The sequence below is a fragment of the Mytilus edulis genome, chromosome 7 (genome assembly GCF_963676685.1).
Source record: "Mytilus edulis chromosome 7, xbMytEdul2.2, whole genome shotgun sequence".
Taxonomy (NCBI): domain Eukaryota; kingdom Metazoa; phylum Mollusca; class Bivalvia; order Mytilida; family Mytilidae; genus Mytilus; species Mytilus edulis.
Window position 1 is genome coordinate 54,262,452 of NC_092350.1, and position 20,195 is coordinate 54,282,646.

The following is a 20,195-nucleotide window of genomic DNA, read 5'->3' on the forward strand; positions in this document are numbered from 1 at the left end:
CAACGTACTGCTTGTCCCAGCATTAGTGTAAATGCCTCCAAATGAATGTAAATATATCAGGCTATAAAAGATATGTTGTATTGGAGCTACAGAGCTGTTCAAACTTAAAGTAGGTCGCATTTCAAATCATGTTTTTACCAATAAACAAAATCTTAAATTGAATCAACAAATGCATCATATGTATATGAGACATGCCAATAAAAGGTACTCGTCGTATACGACTGTTAAAAGATTACACACTAAAGCCGAGGGAAAACATCAATTATGAGAAGAAAACAACGGAACGACAGAATCACTGAACCGAGTCAAATACTTAATTGAAATATTTGTAATTTCAAACTTAATTAAGGAAATCTTCAATCGTTATAAATATTAAACATATTGATATATTGTTGGAAACTAATGGAGTACCTGTATAAGTAAAATCCCATCTTTTTATAAAACCGCAAAAATGGAAAATATTTTGGTCGTATATTGGTATTTCGTTGGCGTCGTCGTCCGTCGTCGTCGTCCGTCGTCGTCCGTCGTCGTCGTCCGTCGTCGTCGTCGTCGTCCGAAGACATTTGGTTTTCGCACTCTAACAGGCAGTTTATGTTATACTTCTATTCATATCTTTAGAAGGAATCAGGGGAATAAGACAGTTGAAATATGCGATGGATCATGGTTCAAATGTCAATACCCCCACAAAAAATTCAACCCCACCCCCCAAAAAAAAATCCCCTTCCCAACTAAATGTTCATTTCAAAATAACTGAAATGAAAATCATTAATATCTCAGTGTCGGTTTTTCAGACGTATGTATTTGCATTTTGTTTTGCTATATGTTGCCTCTCTTTTATAGACGCCAATGAGAAACATTTTTTAGCAATTATTATTAATTTTCTTAAATGAGAGACGTCCGATTTGGCGGTTTCAATAAATATAATCTTCGAATGAATTTGATTGGAAGTGTGCAACATGGTTCAAATTTCGATTACCCGAAAACTTTTATCATTAAAAAAAACCCTAAAATACATTTAAATGTGTAGTATGTTTGTGATGTAGGTCAGATACTTAATACAAATGTATGTATCATTTTTTTTTTAGTATGGAAAGTCTTCAGTCGTTACGAATATTAAACACATTCAAGTCTTTCAATAGAACGTACGATGTGAATGCCTTTTTATATGACATTATTCTTCCTTTTATTATTTAGATATTATTTTAAATGTATAAAAGCAGGCAAAAGATACCAAATACACACATGAGGAAAACATATTGACAACGCCTTTGCAACTCCCCCTGAAAAATCGTATTGCAAATTAAAGTTTATACCACAGAACATACTTTAAATAGTAAACTAAAGCAAAAATAACTCCACAAAAGTTGGAATTATTAAGGTTTTAAATACCCCCCCAAAAAAAACTTGTTACATTCATTTTTAATTAAAAGAGTATTACTGACAATTCAGAATTTTTAAGATGTTTTTATAACCGCGAAAATTGCCTCGATACTAGTGTCGCAAAAATTCGAAGTTTGCCTTATGGAATTAGATGGCATTACTATGTTTGAAGTAATTACTGAAAATGCAATGATTAAAATCGCATTTGAGTTGATCGTTTACAAATTGCAATGATAAACGCATGCATGCATTAATTTTTGAATTAATGGACCATGAATAATAAAATTGATGGTTTAAGACTACTATTGGATATATAACGGCGGTAAGTTTATATTGTTGGGAAAGCCGTGCACAGAGAGAAGCGACGATGTAATTGAACACACATGTCACGTGAGGAGTTCAACTTTAGTGTTGATAGGCTAGAGATACAGTAGATGAAACACTGGGAGCACTCGAACAACGAGGTTTCTGCATTATAGGTGATATAATGTTGATTGGTTGTTCTTAAGCGTTAAAAGGAAGACAACATGCATATTTAGGACAAGAAACAATAATGTAATGTGTATATAAACCAGCTTTTAACTAGACTAACACGCTAAACTAGATTGAAAAAAAATATAGTTCACAAAACTACAGTCCACAGGAGGACAATTTGGCCTACCCGGAAACATTATGACTCCGTGCCAGCCATTATTCACTTTTACTCATACAAGCCGTGTAGATAGAGGAGAATCAGCAAATACCAATTTAAATGTCGATCGGAGTTTGGATCTTTGACCTCCCGCACCCGCGGGATTAGACAATACTCCATTTAATAAAAAATCAAAAGAGAAGTGGATGTCAACATCAGATATTAAATAATCATCATCAGAACGCTCGATATTAAAAGTTTTTAGGGCAAAATACAGTCAATTGGGTATATAGTTTTCTATTAACATAATTCGAGTTGGAGCTATTGGCATGGGGTGCAATGTAAGAGAGCATTTTGGTTGATTTCATGATGATTAGTCTGATTAAAGATCCTAACTTAATCTTAGTGATAAACCTCACAGGTCTACTAACTATTGAGAAAAACAATAAGTCATAAATCGAAAATAAACTGACAACGACATGGCTAAAAATTGAAAAATAAGACAAACAGACAAACAATAGTACACATGGCACAAAATAGAAAACTAAAGAATCAGCAATACGAACCCCACCAAAAACTAGGGGTGATCTCAGGTGCTCCGGAAGGGTAAGCAGATCCTGCTCCACATGTGGCACCCGCCGTGTTGCTTATGTGATAACAAATCCGGTAAATAGTCTCATTCGGTAGGTCACGTTCATGAAAGGGAAGGGGATTGCAGTTACGACGTACGGAACATATCCGATATCATTTGTGAAACGGTTATTCCATAACGGTCAACCTACTCGTGATGGCGTCCGTAAAATTTACGAAGGGATGATTTCAACTTCACCATTTGGGACTCTTGGTTTAATAGGTTGCTTGTGAGCAGCAACCCTCTATCAAGAAATCATGATAGAAAATGCAAGCACGGGAATATCGTATCAATTGGGAGATATATACCCCGTATGCAGGTGCTGCTGGAATGTTGCTACTTAAAAATGGAAAGTTCACAATTGGAAAGCTGAAATCATCTCTTTTGTCGTTTTTGTTTTGTTTTCAACCGACCCTTATTGTCAATTTCTAGATGTAAGTGAAGATATGTTGCCGACTTAACTGTATCTGTAGCTTCCTTTATCTCTAGTTCAATTGGATAGATGCGTTCAACATAGTCACCAAATTTTGAATTATTTAGTGAAAGAACATCATCTATATACATGATATAGCGGAAAGTAGAGTTAAATGATATTGCTGACTTCTTATCTGTATTCCTAAGAAGTTTCTGTATGAATTTTGCCTCATAATAATAAAGAAACAAGTCGCCAAGTAGAGGGGCACAATTTGTTCCCATTGGAATACCGACAGTCTGTTGAAAAACACGTCCTTCAAACGTAACAAATATGTTGTCAATTAAGAAATCAAGCATCTTGATAATGTCAGTTTCAGAGAATTTTTGTTTGAAACAGAGTAATCCTTTACAAAGTAGGATTTATCCCTCCCTAAGACAAGATACTTGTATCTACGTTGGCCATTCCTTTTTATAAAACAAAGCAATACCAACTCTTTTAATGTGTCTTTGAGTTTGGAATGTGGAATACTTGTGTAAAGTGTAGAATGTCAAATGTTTAAATACTATTACAAGATGAAAGAGAGTTAGATTGTATGTACTCTAAAAGATCTTTGGAATTTTTAAGTATTCACATCTGATTCACGCCACCTCTAGAATAGGCAGTTCACAATAACAATAATAGTCAAGACATTGTAATGCAACTTTTTCTTTATCATTCCGACAAGTTGACTCCACATAATGATTTGATTCCAGCTTATAACACACAACTTAACTAATAATTCCGACTTAATTGCAACAAAATAACTTTACAAGGGGTGTACCATATGCGCTTCCATACAATACAGTGATGGACGATCAAGTTCTTCATCTTTGGTTGAAATTCCAAAGGAACATAGAACTTACCAATGATTATCCAGGATCCTAAGTTTAAGGTCAGGAGCCATTGGTTTATTATGAGTTACTGTTTATTATGTTTCCCTCCATTACAGTGGCGAAGAGAAATAAGTCTTACTCTACTTACGTCTATAGGATACTATCAAACATCGTCAAACACTTTTCTTGTGACCCCTGAAATCGTCGTTCTAACATAATTTCATACTTTATTATCTAAAATCATAGTCAAAATGTATCAATCGAGTAACATGTAAGTCAATACATATTGTGGCAATTAAACTGATGCTTATATCATTTTGGAATGACAGTCCACAAGTACAACACCAAATGAAAATAAAACCTTATAAATTTTGTTCAAGCGAAACGCCTTCTGAATTCACCTTTATAAGGAAGGTTCAACGCCACAAAAAGTTAATTAAAGGATAAAATCAGAGCTTTCAAATCCTGATTTCAGTTATGTTTTATAATTTTATTCAAAAGTTTGTTGATTGTAGATTTGTAGAACTACATGAATAAATGGAAATTTTGGAAAACGTAAATACGTCAGCAACTAAATCATAAGAACACTCATATAAAGATCCAGACAATCACAAAGCATATGATAAAACAAACACCAGCGAGGATTTCAATTAAAACATTGTTGGCTTAAATAACAGCATTAACTGAACTGTTAAATGGAGCAAATGCACTGTGTCACGGATATTTAAATCACACAGGACATGTTTAACCCCGCTACATTTTGTATGGTAAGATATCATTTAATCTATATAAATTATGTGCAAAAGTTTTGTGTTGCAACACACGAATAACAAACACTCACTTTCTCCCAATTTTATAAGATATTGGAATAGGTCAGTTAATTATCGTTTTTGAGAAGAGCTGTCGTGTAGTAGTTAGCGCATCAGACTACAAACACAAAGATCCCTAGTTCGATCCCCGTTCCGGAGTGAAAATTTCAGGGACTTGATTTTCGGTTCTCAATTGACACCATTTGCGAGTATGGTTTTGGTAAACGATGATCGTCCGTTGGAAGAGGACGCCAATTTGCTGACCTGTGTTACGAGAGAGCAATATCTCTTGCACCTAAAAGACACCCTTGTAGATTTCGAAAAAGAGCAAGCTTATGCCGCTACATAGCAGCATTTGCACCCGCAAAGTGGAAATAGATTAATATAAGTTGTAATAACTTGTATCCCAATCCATTATAAATACATACGGTTAACTAATTATCATGTTAGTTCTAGGTCGTTACAGAATGTCTAAAATATTTATGTATAGACACATAATACAAGAGTCTATTGCTAGAGTATTAGGACTGTACAATTTATTCAATAATGTGTAAATAGAACAAAAATGTATCCGTCTGTAAACGGAGGAAATGCCTGCTCCAAATCAGGAACAAGACCGTTGTTTTCCATTCGTTCGTATTTGAGTTTTTAATTTTGCAATACGAATAGGTATTATGCATTTTGAATTCTCACCGGGTGAGTGTTTTTGTGTTTTTACTTTCTAGTACAATATCAGGGTTGATATTCATGTTAAATTAAATGTTAGACTTTATCAGCTATCCACCATCATCAAAACACATTATGAATCATGTGCGGTACATTCATGGACATACACTTTTTGGTCTTTTAAAACATGCGTACCTTGAGTGCAATTAGCGTTAAAAGCCGACACGACGGAAACAAGCATCTTAAGAAAAGGTAAATAAGATTCGAATTTAATATGTATTAGTGATGCGACATGATCATTGAGTATGAACAAAAAACCCTCAAGTCTGTCAAATAAACTATGTTTAAAACATAAACGATACCATTCTTTTTGCACCAGATGCGTATTTCGACAATCGATGTCTCATCAGTGATGGATTCATGCTTTTTGAAAATCCGACAAGAACGAAGTGTATTTCTTAAACCGACAAGGAATCCGAGCTTTGCATGAGTGAATTACATTCATAATTTAAGAATTTTCCCCTAATTTGAAAAAAACGTTATTGAAACATTAAAGAAATATTCGTCTGAAACATTTATAATGTTTAAAAAGTTCTTTTATTGCAGCAGATATTTGAATAAGTCTGCATATATTAATTTTTTTTGCAGTCCGGATTCTGATGTCGTGGTAATTTTGAGCTAAGCATGCAGTATATAAAACTGAAAAGAGATATTTGTTGTGGTTTTCTGTGTTATGTTATAACCAAAGACAATTTTCCATCGTTTTCTTTTTATTTCTTGGTACTGTAGATTTTTCTCTATATGTTCTGTATTATTTCCATCTTTGATATTAAATCATGTTTTAAAAATTTACTTGTACTGACTGTATATAATTTTTGTAATCTTAAAAACAGCAATACAATACATATCCATCAACACACACTACATCGAAGCACTATGAACACATAGGTGTTCCAGAAGTGTCTACAGCTGATCAAGTGGACGTTTTCTCAAATAAACTTTATTCAGCAACTGAAGGTAGTTAAATTTTGTATCTTTCAATACATTATAACAAGCTTGTTTGACAGGATTGACTGTGTGCGCGATAAGGTGATTTTATAGCTCTCCCAAAATATGTTAACACCGCCATTTGTCCCGCGTGCTTGAAGATTAGAAGGTTGTAAATCAGTAGTTGATTTTGATTCCCATATGTTTAAAGCATCCCATATTTTTTCCCTATTAATCTGTTTTCTGTTCTGCTAAACAACTGCATAGAAAGGATTTTTTTCATTGTTTATTAATGTTAATGTCAAGTTTTGATTCATCTTTGGTCATCACAAGACACATATAGCACAATATCTTTTAACTCAGTAATGAATACTTTTTTCGCCTCATTTTCATACAAAAATTTAGATAAAACCATGTTGTCATTGGCATCATTCTCGCAGGTACATTAAATACTTGTGTACTTAATTACTGATAATGTCATGTCTTTATCAGTCCTTCATGTAAAACCAACTGACACAGTTCTCAGGTATGATTTATTTTCAGAACAAATACTTTACAATACTTTACAAATTAGCATTCAAAATTAAGACAATGAAAACGGTTTAATTTTGTAGCGCCATTTGCATGCCCTTTTTTCGAAATCTACAAGTTTGTCGGGATATTACATTATAAACATGGGCCAGCCAGTTATCGTCCCATTCCGACAGACTTTCAAGACCATACTCGCAAATGGCGTCAAGGGAGAGCCAAACATTCAGTCCCTGAATTGTTCTTCCCGGAACGGAAATCGAACAAGGAACCTTTGGTGTTTGTAGTCCACTGCGCTCACCACTACACTCCGCCTTTGATAACATAATCTGTACAAATTGATTTAAATTGTATAGTTCCGTATCAAGTAGGTGAAATACCTCATTAGTCATCTATTAGACTTTTAAAGAGGACTTCAAAATTGATATAAAACAAATGATTTTTTATTCAAGAGTTACACTCTGATTCCTTGCCAGGCAGTGGCTATCTTTTATTTGTCTTTTTTGTTGATCTCTCCTCATCTTTTTACATGTTTTAATAAGCTTTGGATTTATTAGATATGTTTGGCCTCGAGCATCACTGAAGAGACATTGATTGTCGAAATGCGCAACTTGAGCAGAACACATTGGAACCGTTTATGTTAAAACTCATATTCGGTGTTTTTATCGTTGCAGTATCCCAACGGTATCTAGTGTCGAGAATATAACAACATGAACTTTAATAAAAATTTTTCACCTGCATCCTTCCTGATTACTTTCAGATTTTTTTTATCATTATGATAATATTACAAACATTAAGTAATACAAACATCATGTTGTGTATTTTAGAAGAATCCCTACGGAAAATGATAAGCACACTATTTTCATAATTTTGTAGATCTGGAGATATGATAGCAAAATATTGTGAACCATGTACTGCACGCAGTATGACCCAAACAGCCTTCCAATGGTGTACCGAATGTGAAGAAACACTGTGTTCCGAATGTACAGAAGCCCATAAAGTCCAAAAAATGTCACGAAGTCACCATTTGGTTGAGATATGTAAATTACCGAAGAACATTCATCTATCCAATAATTGTTCAATGCATCAACATTTGCCTTTAGACTACTTTTGTGTAGATCATGATATTGTATGTTGTAAGGAATGTTTGCCAACAAATCACAGAGTATGCAAGAACGTCACATCAATTGATATTGCATCAAAGAGTTCTAAACAATCAGAGACGTTCCTGAATTTTAAAGAACAGTTGTGCTTTATATTAGAAGCTTTAGAAAGACTAAACACCAATCGAAAGGAAAATGGTAGTCGAATTGAACAAGAAGAAACACAAATTCGAAATCAAATAGCAAAAATAAAAGAAAATATCATCCAGCGTTTGGACTCTTTAGAAGAGTCACTCATTTATCAACTAACCGAACTAAAAAACAAAAATGTCACTGGTATTAAAAGACAGGAGAAAGATATAGGTGATTTGGTAGCATCTACAAATGCACAAAAAGAAGTGTTAGAATTTATAAGAGATCATGGTTCTGAAAAACAAGCATTTATTTCAATTTATTCATCTAAACCTATCTTGGATGTCATTGAAAACAAAGTTAAAGAGCTGACCGAATCGTTTGTAGACACTAGTCTTTGGTTCGTCGAAAGTGTCTCGATAGAAAATTTAACGGATCTTGGTTCAATAGAATGGAAGTACACGCCAAGTTCCGTTTCGATTGACACAAACAAGCAGCGGCAGTCACAGGCACCAGTCGTCCTGAAGCGTCAGGTTACCTCTATCACCCATCTCTTCGACATTGATTTGAAAGGAGAAAAATTGGAAGGAGCAACTGGCATCACAATATCCGACAATAACACATTAATTTTCTGTGATGTCATTACGAAAAAACTTTATTTTTGTGATGAAAACGACACCTATCTATCATCTATTTGCTGTCCATATGATCCATGGGATATATCAGCAATACCACAAACAACCACTGCTGTTGTGTCTTGTGCATATAATTCGTACATACTGTTCGCCGACATAAATGGACGAAAAATATCAAAACAGATTCAATTAAAACAAAAAGGAACTGATGGTGTTTCTGCAACAAAAGATGAGATATTTGTAGGAGCTAAAGGAAAGATACATGTCCTAGACTTATGTGGAAATTTCAAAAGAACAATAAATGCGCAAAAAGTTGATCATTGTCCTGGATTCATATCCGTTTGCTCAAATGGAAACATTTGTTATTCATTCAATCATGAAATTTACTGCATAACGTCAAATGGAAATACTGTTTTTACTTATACTTCTCCCGATCTTCGTCAATCACGTGATATTCAAATAGATGATGCTGACAACATATACGTCCTTGGACGCGATTCACAAAACATTCATAAACTCACATCTTCTGGAACACTTGAAGATATCTTATTGAAAGACAATCTGTGCAAGCCTTTTGCATTTTGTTACAATAAGAAAAGATTTAAGATTTACATTGCAAATAATGACGGTAAAACAATATCCGTATTCAAGACAAGCTAGTACCATTTTGAGTGAGTTTGAAAACTGAAGTTTTTGAATGTGTTAATACATTGCATAATCTGTGCTACAGCATTAGATTTTTTATTAAAAAAAAATCATCTAACACAGAAACTTGACTGAATATTTAACTTTGAAATATGATTTTCATAATAGACGAGACTTTTACCGGTATATATAACAGACACGCAGAAAAATTAAAAAGCGCAAAGAACAACACATATTGCTGATGCTAGAGAAACACAAATCCCTCTCAAATACGCTGCTGGAATGTTGCTTTAATTGCCCTTTTTTCTGACGTATACCCCACATCCCATTTTATCATTTCTTACTGACGAAGTCAAAAGGTAAAATTGAGAAAGGAAATGGTGAATATGTCAAAGCGACAACCACCCGACCATAGAGCAAACAACAGCCGAAGGCAACCAATGGGTCTTCAATGTAGCGAGAATTCCCGCACCCGTAGGTGTCCTTCAGCTGGCCCCTAAAATATGCATAATAGTACAGTGATAATGGACGTCATACTAAACTCCGAATTATACACAAGAAACTAAAATTTAAAATCATACAAGACTAACAAAGGCCAGAGGCTCCTGACTTGGGACAGGCGCAAAATTGCGGCGGGGTTAAACATGTTTATGAGATCTCAACCCTCCCCCTATACCTCTAGCCAATGTAGAAAAGTAAAAGAATAACAATACGCACATTTAAATTCAGTTCAAGAGAAGTCCGAGTCTGATGTCAAAAGATGTAACAAAAGAAAATAAATAAAATGACAATAATACATAAATAACAACAGACTACTAGCAGTTAACTGACATGCCAGCTCCAGACCTCAATTAAACTGATTGAAAGATTATGTCTTCATCATATGAATATCAGGTACAATCCCTCCCGTTGGGGGTTTAGTATCATACTATCATAAAATATATGAGAAGAACATAACCCGTGTCATGCCAACAACTGTTTTTTTAGAAATAAATGTGTTTAGTTCCGATGCAAAGACCCTATCAGTGAATCAATGTTAAAGCCAAAATATGCAATCTTTAATGACCTGACAACAGTATCGTAACTATATCCCCTTTTAATAAGTCTATTTAAAGGTTTTGTTAGTTTCTGAGGAGAATACTGACATTTTTGTGCTTTATAAAGAATATTTCCATAAAATTTTGGATGTGAAATACCTGAACGTATAAGATGTCTGCATGTTGAGTTATATTTACGAATTATTTCCTTATACCGGTGATAAAATTTAGTAAATGTTTTGACCAGTTTGTGATATCGAAAACCCTGGTGTAATAATTTTTCAGTAATACATAAATTTCTCTCGCTAAAATCTAATACATTGTTACATACACGAGCGAATCGTACAAGTTGGGATATATAAACACCATAAGATGGTGACAAGGGAACGTCACCATCTAAAAATGGATAATTAACAATAGGAAATGAAAAATCATCTCTTTTATCATAAATTTTTGTATTAAGCTTCCCGTTTATGATATAGATATCAAGATCGAGGAAAGGGCAGTGGTCATTGTTATCATTAGCTTTATTTAAAGTAAGTTCTACAGGATAAATTTCTTTAGTATACATACTGAAGTCGTCATTATTTAGAGCCAATATATCATCCAAATATCTAAAAGTATTGTTAAATTTTTGTATCAAATGTTGTTTTGATGGGTCTTTGCTAATTTTAGTCATAAATTGTAACTCATAACAATACAAAAACAGGTCCGCAATAAGTGGTGCACAGTTAGTCCCCATTGGAATTCCAATAACTTGACGATATACGGAATCTCCAAAACGAACAAAAATGTTATCAAGTAAAAATTCAAGTGCATAAATAGTATCAAAGCATGTCCAATTGACATAGTTCTTTTGTTTATTGCTACTAAAAAATGATCTAAAAGAGTTTGAACATATGTACTCGTATTCCGACTTTTTAAATGCCCAGTTAATTAGGGATGTGAATAAAAGGGACTACATACGAGCATTCTGTTCGTCGTTCCGTCCGTCTAACTACATACGATCATTCCGTTCGTCGTTCCGTCCGTCTATTTGTATGTCCGTTATGTGAGTTTTTTGCACTTTTTGCACTTTTCATATCAATTTGTGTGATATTTGGCACCGATTCAGAAAAGTTACACATCGAGTTTGAATTTCTTTGTTACCTGTATAAACTTGAAAAGCACTTTATGTTTGCACTTTATTTTTATGTAAAGGCCTACATTGGTTTGATATTTGGTTTTAAGCTGTATGATAAGACCTCGTTGAAGTTTCGTTCCAGTTGAGGGATGTTTGATAAAGTGTTGATAATAAAAAAAATAACAATTGCTTGGAAATTAAAGTTGTCCATATTATCTTCTGTAGTACATGAGACAGTTGATTACCTATTAGGCATACAGTTACAGATTTAAGGACACTGCATTGTATACGCAATACCCTTAGAATGTTTGTTCCTCAAACAGTCTAAACATGCGACTTGGTAGGTGTAAAAGTCGTATAATGCATCTCAAATGAGCGAAACAATATGGTTAAAATCCCGTCTAGCCCTCCCCTTTTTCCCAAATGCATCATATGTTAATGAGATAAGACAAATACTTAAGTAAGGCATTTGTCGCTTAGATTAAGGTTGACAAATCTTTCGTCGTTAAATATTTTATTCATATTCATATATTGGTACAAATGCAATTGAGTATTTTTGCCAAGTTTATAAAACAATACACAACGAAATCGTAATTAAGTTGAAAATACTCGTTCAACTTGAATATAAATAGATACCTTATTTTACAAATGATAACCTAGTCCCTGTGTAACATGTTTAATAAGTACTATACAATTGATAAAGAAGAGGTGTTATCAGTCCTTTTGTAAATAACCAAATTCGAGCTCAGGTAAGGTTTTTTTATGAGAACAACTACTTATGAAAATCAAAAACGACTTAAAACTAATAAAACTGAACACGGTTTTATTATTCAATTTTTAGAAATTTATGTTGTCATGTTTTTTTTATCAAGTATCTTAGAATCTAAAATTTGATGAGATTTTTTTTTCTTTTGAACCCTTCATCACCTTTTTTCTTTGCTTATTTCGTCAACAGAAAGATAATCCAATAGATTGTATTTCAGTGGTTAACATTGCGAAATATTATGCTATATCATTTATTTATGTATTTTTCTATCTTGATTGTTCATGTATTTATTTGTAATGTAATCCTGTCATGTTATTTTCGCGTTTTTTTAAACATTACTATTTAGCGCGAGGTTTGGCTAGCCACAACACCAGGTTCAACCCATGATTTGTTTCTTAAGGTCTGTACCAAGTCTGAAATATGGCAGTTGTTATCAAATAGTGCTATGAATGTTGCATTTGCGTTTGTTTTTGTTGCAGTTCAGTATTTCTGTTGTTCCGTATTTTTCTTGTTAGAGTTGATGTGTTTCCTCGCGTTTAGCTTGTAACCAAGATTTGTAACATAAATTGGATTCTTTCCTTTGATGTTTTAATGAAATAATTTGCTTAAAAAGAGTGTTGAGGGAAAACCATTGTATATTATATGCAAATTAATGTTGTACCATACTTTGCTAATTAAATATGAAACTCAACTAGAATGCAAAGGAAAGAAGGCGAAGCTTAGCTTAGGAACTACATACGAGCATTCCGTTCGTCGTTCAAAAAAAAGGGGGGGGAGTAACTATAGAAAAAGGAATAAATATCGGATACAAAAATTTGTGAAAAACTTAACATGATTCTTTTTGCGATCAGATAGGGGCAAACCTACGCCCCCTGGATCCGCCACTGTTTAGTGTTTAATCAATAAAATTGTGTTTACATTTAATAAATAATCTAATAATAGAATTTATAAAATAACGGGAGAAAAGCAGTTTGTACGAACACTTTAAATGTTTAAATATGCATTTTTCAATGACATGAACAACCAGTAAAATATTATTAATTTGTATGATACCTTGAAAACCAACAAAAAAACCCACTAAATCTTACCGTCATTAGAATAATTATTTAATCCTTGTCACTTGAATCTAATATTTTTTATCACTTTCTAATGCCATACGATCATAAACGGGGCGCAAAACTAAAAAATCGGGAAAGTCCGACTTTTCTTTACTTTCTACAATTTCTAGGGCTGTAGTAAATGAAATACGCCGCAGAAGATCTTACATGTACACTACGCGCAAGTGACTTGCACGAGCTTCCATTTCATTTGATAAAACTATAACGTGATCAATTTCCAATAATTTAGTTCAAGGTCTTCAAGCTGTCAATCATTTTATTTATATTACAAATTACCATGTGCCTTATTCATTAACATATTTAAAAATCATGCTTCGGATTCGTTTGTTTTAATATGTTAACTTATAAGAACCATGGTATATATAGTACTTATTTTCTCTCAATCGATTTATGATTTTGAACAGCAGTATACTACTGTTGCCTTTATTTGTTAGCCGTCGCTATGGCCATGGCTATGTTAGTCTTGAATGTTTTATTTCATTTTTAGTTCATTTATATGTATCGGTGTCTAGTGTGACGTCCATTTCTCTGGATCAGTATACATCGGAAAGCGGGTTTTCCTTGCTCCATCAAAGTTAGGTCCGTCTGATCTATATTTCATGCTGTATATACTTGAATTTTGCATGTTCATTGTGTGCATTCAGTTCTAAGAAACAAATTGTTGATGCGTTAAGCCTTTTTCAACTGATTTTTATAGTTTGTTCTTATGTAGTACTATTACAATTGTACACTACTGTCCCAGGTTAATGGAGGGTTGAACTAGACTGACACACTAAGCCGGTCGAGGGGAAGTCAATTCAAATCTCGAAGTCTTTGTTTTGACCTGGTTTTGGTTCGTGGACATAACGTTTCATCGGAACCAACGAGACAATAAAACTCAAATGTCGGGCCAAAGTAGGTGAGACATACATCAAAGGAAACAGATACCGTATGACATATGTAGGTCGATAGCAAGTCTTTAATATTGATATCAATGACTATAATCAGGAACCCCCAGGAATAAAAGTTTTGGTAGAAAAATAATCAAAACGAAAGCATCAAAACGTTTGAATAGTACATACACAAAAGATAGTTTTCAATTGACATAATTTCAGTAATAGCTGCAATGTTAAAGACAGTTGATTTTTTAATTTTACGTACCAGAATGAAACGTGTTGTAGTTCAATCAAATTTGATAAAAGACCTTTGCTAGATCGTAGTGACGAATACTTATAAAAATACTTTATTTCAAACCACGATCCACTCACACACAAAACACATACCAATATTCACACATAAACAATAACATTAAAGAGTATTTCATATAAACATATTTCTATTTGTTTCTTTTCAGGGTATTTCTTTTGCAACAAAGAGGTCATGCACTAAGTTGTTGGAAATAGATCTACAGAACGCAAGTTTAACATTACAAAAAGTGTCAGAAATGGATGAAAGTTAACCGAATGATAATAATAAGTTGATACATGAAGAATAAGACATATATTTTCATTACGTTTTCTACAACTGTCTTTATTTGGTAAACAACAATGCTAAAAATACTTTTACTTTTGATGTCCTTAAGTAACCAACAATATGTACACGTACACGCAGAAAAGTTTATTGCGATTATGGCACAGTCAAAAAGTCACATGTTACCAATGATTGCAATATCGAAGGAATTAGAGAAATTAAATCATTCAATAACATTTGCTGTAGCATCAAGGATGAACACTGACTTGATAAATGATGGATTTAATATTTCAACCGTTATTGCAAAGAGCCTTGATAAATTTTATTTCGAAGACATTATAAGAGAGATGGTAGAAACAATGATGTCAGGAGCTAAAATAACAGCATTGACCGAGTGGTTGAAAGGGACTAACGCACTCTGTCATGGATATTTAAATGACACGGCGCATGTGCACGAACTAGCTGCCCACCAATTTGATTATGCCATTGTGGACTATGCACCTACGCTTTGCTACTCTGTCATGGCGTACAAATTAAACCTGCCGTTTATTTCTTTAGGAGCCTTTATTGACCCTTCAGTGAACAGAGTGCCATTTAATCCATCATTCATGCCAACCCTGTTTTCTAGTTTTACTGATAAAATGACTTTCCGAGAAAGAATTATCAATACTGTTAGATATGTATTATTATTATTACGTCCATCAGTACCATCTTTTGAGACTTTATCAGAACGATATGTACCTGAAAAACAAAGAGTTTCTAATGAGAAAATAAAACAAATGTCCTTAATGTATATTGCTGATAATGATATGCTATTGGAATTTCCACATCCGGTTCCGTCAAATGTCGTCATGTGTGGTGGACTAGCTGCAGCACCTGCGATCAAGTTACCTGACAAACTAAATGATTTTGTTGAGAATTCATCAGATGGCATTGTAGTTGTTTCATATGGAAGCATTATTAAGACTCTTCCTTCGGAAACACTAAGCAAAATGATCGAAGCGTTTAATATGGTAACAAATTTGAATTTTGTAGTTGCCACAGGAAAAGAGGTCATGAATGTGAAAAATGTCTTGATGTTGCCATGGATACCACAAAATGACGTATTAGGACATTCGAAAACTAAATTATTTATTACTCATGGAGGTAAAAGTAGTGTATTTGAGGCTCTTCACCACGGCATTCCAATGATAGTGTTTCCCATTGGCGTGGATCAACCAGCAAACGCTGCCGTAATTACAGCAAAACATTATGGAATAACTATGGACTTTTACCATTTTACAATTCAAGACTTAGTAAAAAACATCAGAAATATTGCCTTCAATGACCAATTTAAATCGAACATAATGAGAGCCTCTACCATTTTTCATAGCCGCCCACAAACTCCGTCTGAACGAGCTGCATATTGGATCAATCTAGTTACCAAATATGGTAACGAACACTTCCGGCATTCTTCTTTAGATATGCCTTGGTATTCGTTCTACCTAGTAGATGTACTTATTACTTTTATAACAATAGGATTATCATCAGTGATATGTCTGCAATGGATTTGTTGCCGAGCTAAAAGAAAGCACAAGCAGGAGTAAAGAGAACAAATGAATATCATTGTCCAGAACACATTTTCGAAAGGTGCAAAATGATGAAATGATTTAAGATACATGGGAAATCAAATATTCAAGATATAGGGTCACAAAGAATAAGTTACTTTAGTTTAAGTAATTTATCGAAGAGAGCAAACTATTATTTTAAGTGTATCTAGTTATCTTTACATGTGTTTCGTATGTACTTGAAAAGATGTTGCGAACATTTTAAATTGGGTACATTTAAAATGTCCCAATGGCATAGATAATCCCTTTGTTTCATCTTTTTTTTTAACATTTTTCGGTATATAAAAAAAATCAGACGGTCTTAGATTCGCGACGGTCTTGTCAATTATCGTTATCACAAAGTTCGATAAATTAATCAATCTTGAATTGAGAATGCACTTACTTTCTTTTTCTTATGTTTAATGGAGAACTCACTCTGAAAAAGAAAGTATTCAACTTTTACAAGTATGCAACCTAATGTAAAATAATCTATACTCTTTATTATGTTTTTAATATAATTATATACTAGAACACACCCGCGAAATCGCGGGCATTCAGAGCGTAGTTTAAAGTATGTAAAGTGTTGTTGGAAGAATTTTGTGAAATATTGAATGACTGAAGAATTTCAGCAAAATTATCATAAATCATAGGTTATTGGGGACAGGAAAATGTTTTTTTTAATCCCTCCTCCTTTATTTCCAAAATTCCCAATGTGTGGTTTTCTATCAATTTCAATATGAATATTCATTTAGTATGTTATGAACATTTAAGTAAGGAGCCTGTACCTCAGTGGTTGTCGTTTGTTTATGCGTTACATATTTGTTTTTCGTTCATTTTTTGTACATAAATAAGGCCGCTAGTTTTCTCGTTTGAATTGATTTACATTTTCATTTCGGTGCCTTTTAAAACTGAGTATGCGGTATGGTCTTTTCTCGTTGTTGAAGGCCGTACGATGACCTATAGTTGTTAATTTCTGTGTCATTTTGGTCTCTTGTGGAGAGTTGTCAACATGGCAATCATATCACATTTTCTTTTTTTGTAATCAATGAATTTTGTAAAAGATTTAATGACTGGAGAATTTCAGAAAAGGTATCAAAAGTGCACATGAATAATTTTAGCGCTTATCTGTATATTATGAACATTCACTATATAAATAAAGTGTATTTACTTTCAATTCTAAGTTTTCTAATCGATCCATGGTGGTCATTGATATAGTATACAGACCCTCTCTATTTAATAAACTCTGTGACCACCGTGGATAGTAAACTTGAAAATGATAGCAGATAGAATTCTGAAAATACACTTTATTCGTAGTATATGTATGTTCAAAGTATACAGAAAAACGCAAACCGGAAGTATAATCTGACTTAAAATTTTGTCCAATGACGGGACAATATCCGGATGCCCTTTTTCTCGATTTTCTCCCAAAATAACTCAATCTGAATAATCATATGAATGGATGACAAATGCGACTATGCACTGTACCTATAGGACACATAGGCGTGTTGATTAATTTATTGTGGAAAGAAGAGAAGCGACACCCAAAATGAGGTCTTCTCGTTTAATAGTATAGATATACCATAAAATCAAGTACACGAACCTCGCAGTAAATAAATATGTTTTTTTCTTAATTTTCCTTTAACTTTCTGTATGACAACTTTTCATCTCATGATTCTTTTGTATCAGTAGTAAAGAAGTCATAAGAGAGACATCCTTGATCTTGTCTTGATAAAAGATAATTCATCATATCTATAATGTATTTCATATAACAAGGATATCTGCCTTTGGTGAGATTAAACGTTTTCAGAACCGTAAATACTCTATAAATAATATAAAAGAAAGTAAGTGTCTTTTGTAGCACCATTGTTACATGGTATCATTATATCATTTTCGATGAATATCAACATAAAGTTAATCAGGTTCAAACTTACCTCTAGGTGGTTAATTGAAAACTGGCAAATGTGAAACGATAGTAGATTATCGATGATCTAATCTCGTTTATCCATTAACAATATTGAGCCATACTTTAAACCATTATTTATTTCTGTGTCATTTTGTCTCTTGTGGAGAGTTGTCTTATTGACAATCATACCACATCTTCTTTTTCATATTATCATTTTTGCCATCAAAGGCGTAGATTTCTTGGTATTTTACTCCACGATGCTAACACTCATTGTAATCGTCGTAAATAGCATACTTTATATTGCCACGTGGATGACAATTTACAAGGAAAGTAAAGAATTGGTAAATACACTAGGACATGCTGCTCAGTCAGTTAAATGTGTCCACAAAACAGCAAGAAATATGTCACTGTTCGTCGCTGTATTTTTTATGCAATGGTTTCCACTGGCTATATTCTCTATTACTGCCCTAATTGGACACATACCGGAAGTAATTATGTACATGGCTATATCCTTCACTAATATTGGAGGAGTTCTGAATGGAATGGTTTTTATAATCATCAACAGACGAAAAGAACATCATAAATAAACACAGATTTGTTTTGTAGGAACTATTTTGAATCAGTGTAAAACATTACTTTACATTTGTATTTTAAATTGAAGCATGCAACACTAGAAAGATGATGCTCATGATAGGAAATTAAGTACTAAAAAATAAAAACAATACTTCAATAATTTGTAAAGACGTGTCTGCATCGATTTTCTAAATTACTCGTCATCTAGAATGCTTAATATTTAAATATTTGAAAGCCAAGGATGTATAAGAAGTGAAACAGCGGAAGAACCATTTGACCAAAAAGACCAAAAACAGACAATTTTAGAACAGCTTATTTAATTGCTTATTTTTTATTTAGATATATATTGTCAAAAGGCATATAACTCTATATTATAGATTACAAAACGGGCTGATTAATGTGCAAAATTAAATAAAAGGAAAACATATGATATACAGCAACAAACGAGTATAACCAAAATAACAGATTCCTGACTTGATATAAAAATAGGGGATGTGATATGATTGTAATTGAGACATATATCCTCTAAAAATCAAATGAAGCTATTTCAGGCAAACATACTGCTTTCAACAATAAGAAAAACCTATGCCGTACAGTCTGCTAAAAAAACATGAAATATATGAAAAACTATCGGTCATATTTATAACAAAACAATTTACGTGAGACGTGACCAAACGACAACCACTTAACCTATTAAACATGATTATATTAGAAGCTCTAAATTCCTCCCTAATATGGGACAGTGGTGTAACGGCATATCAAACAATAAAAATCAGTCGACAAAAAATGAACTAATCTGATCTATAGAAAGGAAAGCATGGAACAAAAACACAGATAGGACGCGGCAGGCTTAAAATCCATCCTTCATCCCTTCATCCCTAATAAAAAAGATAGAAAAGAAACACTAAGTACAAATCTGAGAGTTCTTAATTCGCTTAGTAGTTATGAAAGGTGCCAGGATTATAATTTAATACGCCAGACGCGTGTTTCGTCTACATAACACTCATCAGGGACGTTCGGATCGAAATAGTTTAATAGCTAAAAAAGTACAAAGTTGAAGACAAATTGAGAACCCCAAATTCCAAAAAGTTGTACCAAATACGGCTAAGGTTACCTATTCCTGGGATAAGAAAATCCTTAAATTCGAGTTAAACTGTGGTATGGACACTTTCTAAATTGCAATTCGAATCAATAATAATATCTAAA

The 20,195-nt window shown here is 33.3% G+C and overlaps 2 protein-coding genes across 2 annotated transcripts; both read left to right on the plus strand.

Moving 5' to 3' along the window:
* The first annotated feature begins 6,880 nt into the window (after positions 1-6,880).
* LOC139481793 (uncharacterized) lies at positions 6,881-9,511 on the plus strand. The gene is made up of 2 exons (XM_071265302.1): positions 6,881-6,917; positions 7,796-9,511. Exon 2 carries the CDS (start codon positions 7,806-7,808, stop codon positions 9,447-9,449), a length of 1,644 nt encoding a protein of 547 aa, XP_071121403.1. The 5' UTR covers positions 6,881-6,917; positions 7,796-7,805; the 3' UTR covers positions 9,450-9,511.
* Positions 9,512-12,277: 2,766 nt separating this feature from the next.
* On the plus strand, positions 12,278-17,383 carry LOC139481794 (UDP-glucuronosyltransferase 2C1-like). Its single transcript, XM_071265303.1, has 2 exons — positions 12,278-12,343; positions 14,812-17,383. Exon 2 carries the CDS (start codon positions 15,005-15,007, stop codon positions 16,511-16,513), a length of 1,509 nt encoding a protein of 502 aa, XP_071121404.1. The 5' UTR covers positions 12,278-12,343; positions 14,812-15,004; the 3' UTR covers positions 16,514-17,383.
* The last annotated feature ends 2,812 nt before the right edge of the window (positions 17,384-20,195 follow it).

Coding starts and splice junctions, on each gene's coding strand:
- LOC139481793 (XM_071265302.1), top strand. CDS start 7,806: ATGATAGCAAAATATTGTGAACCATGTACTGCACGCAGTATGACCCAA.
- LOC139481794 (XM_071265303.1), top strand. CDS start 15,005: ATGCTAAAAATACTTTTACTTTTGATGTCCTTAAGTAACCAACAATAT.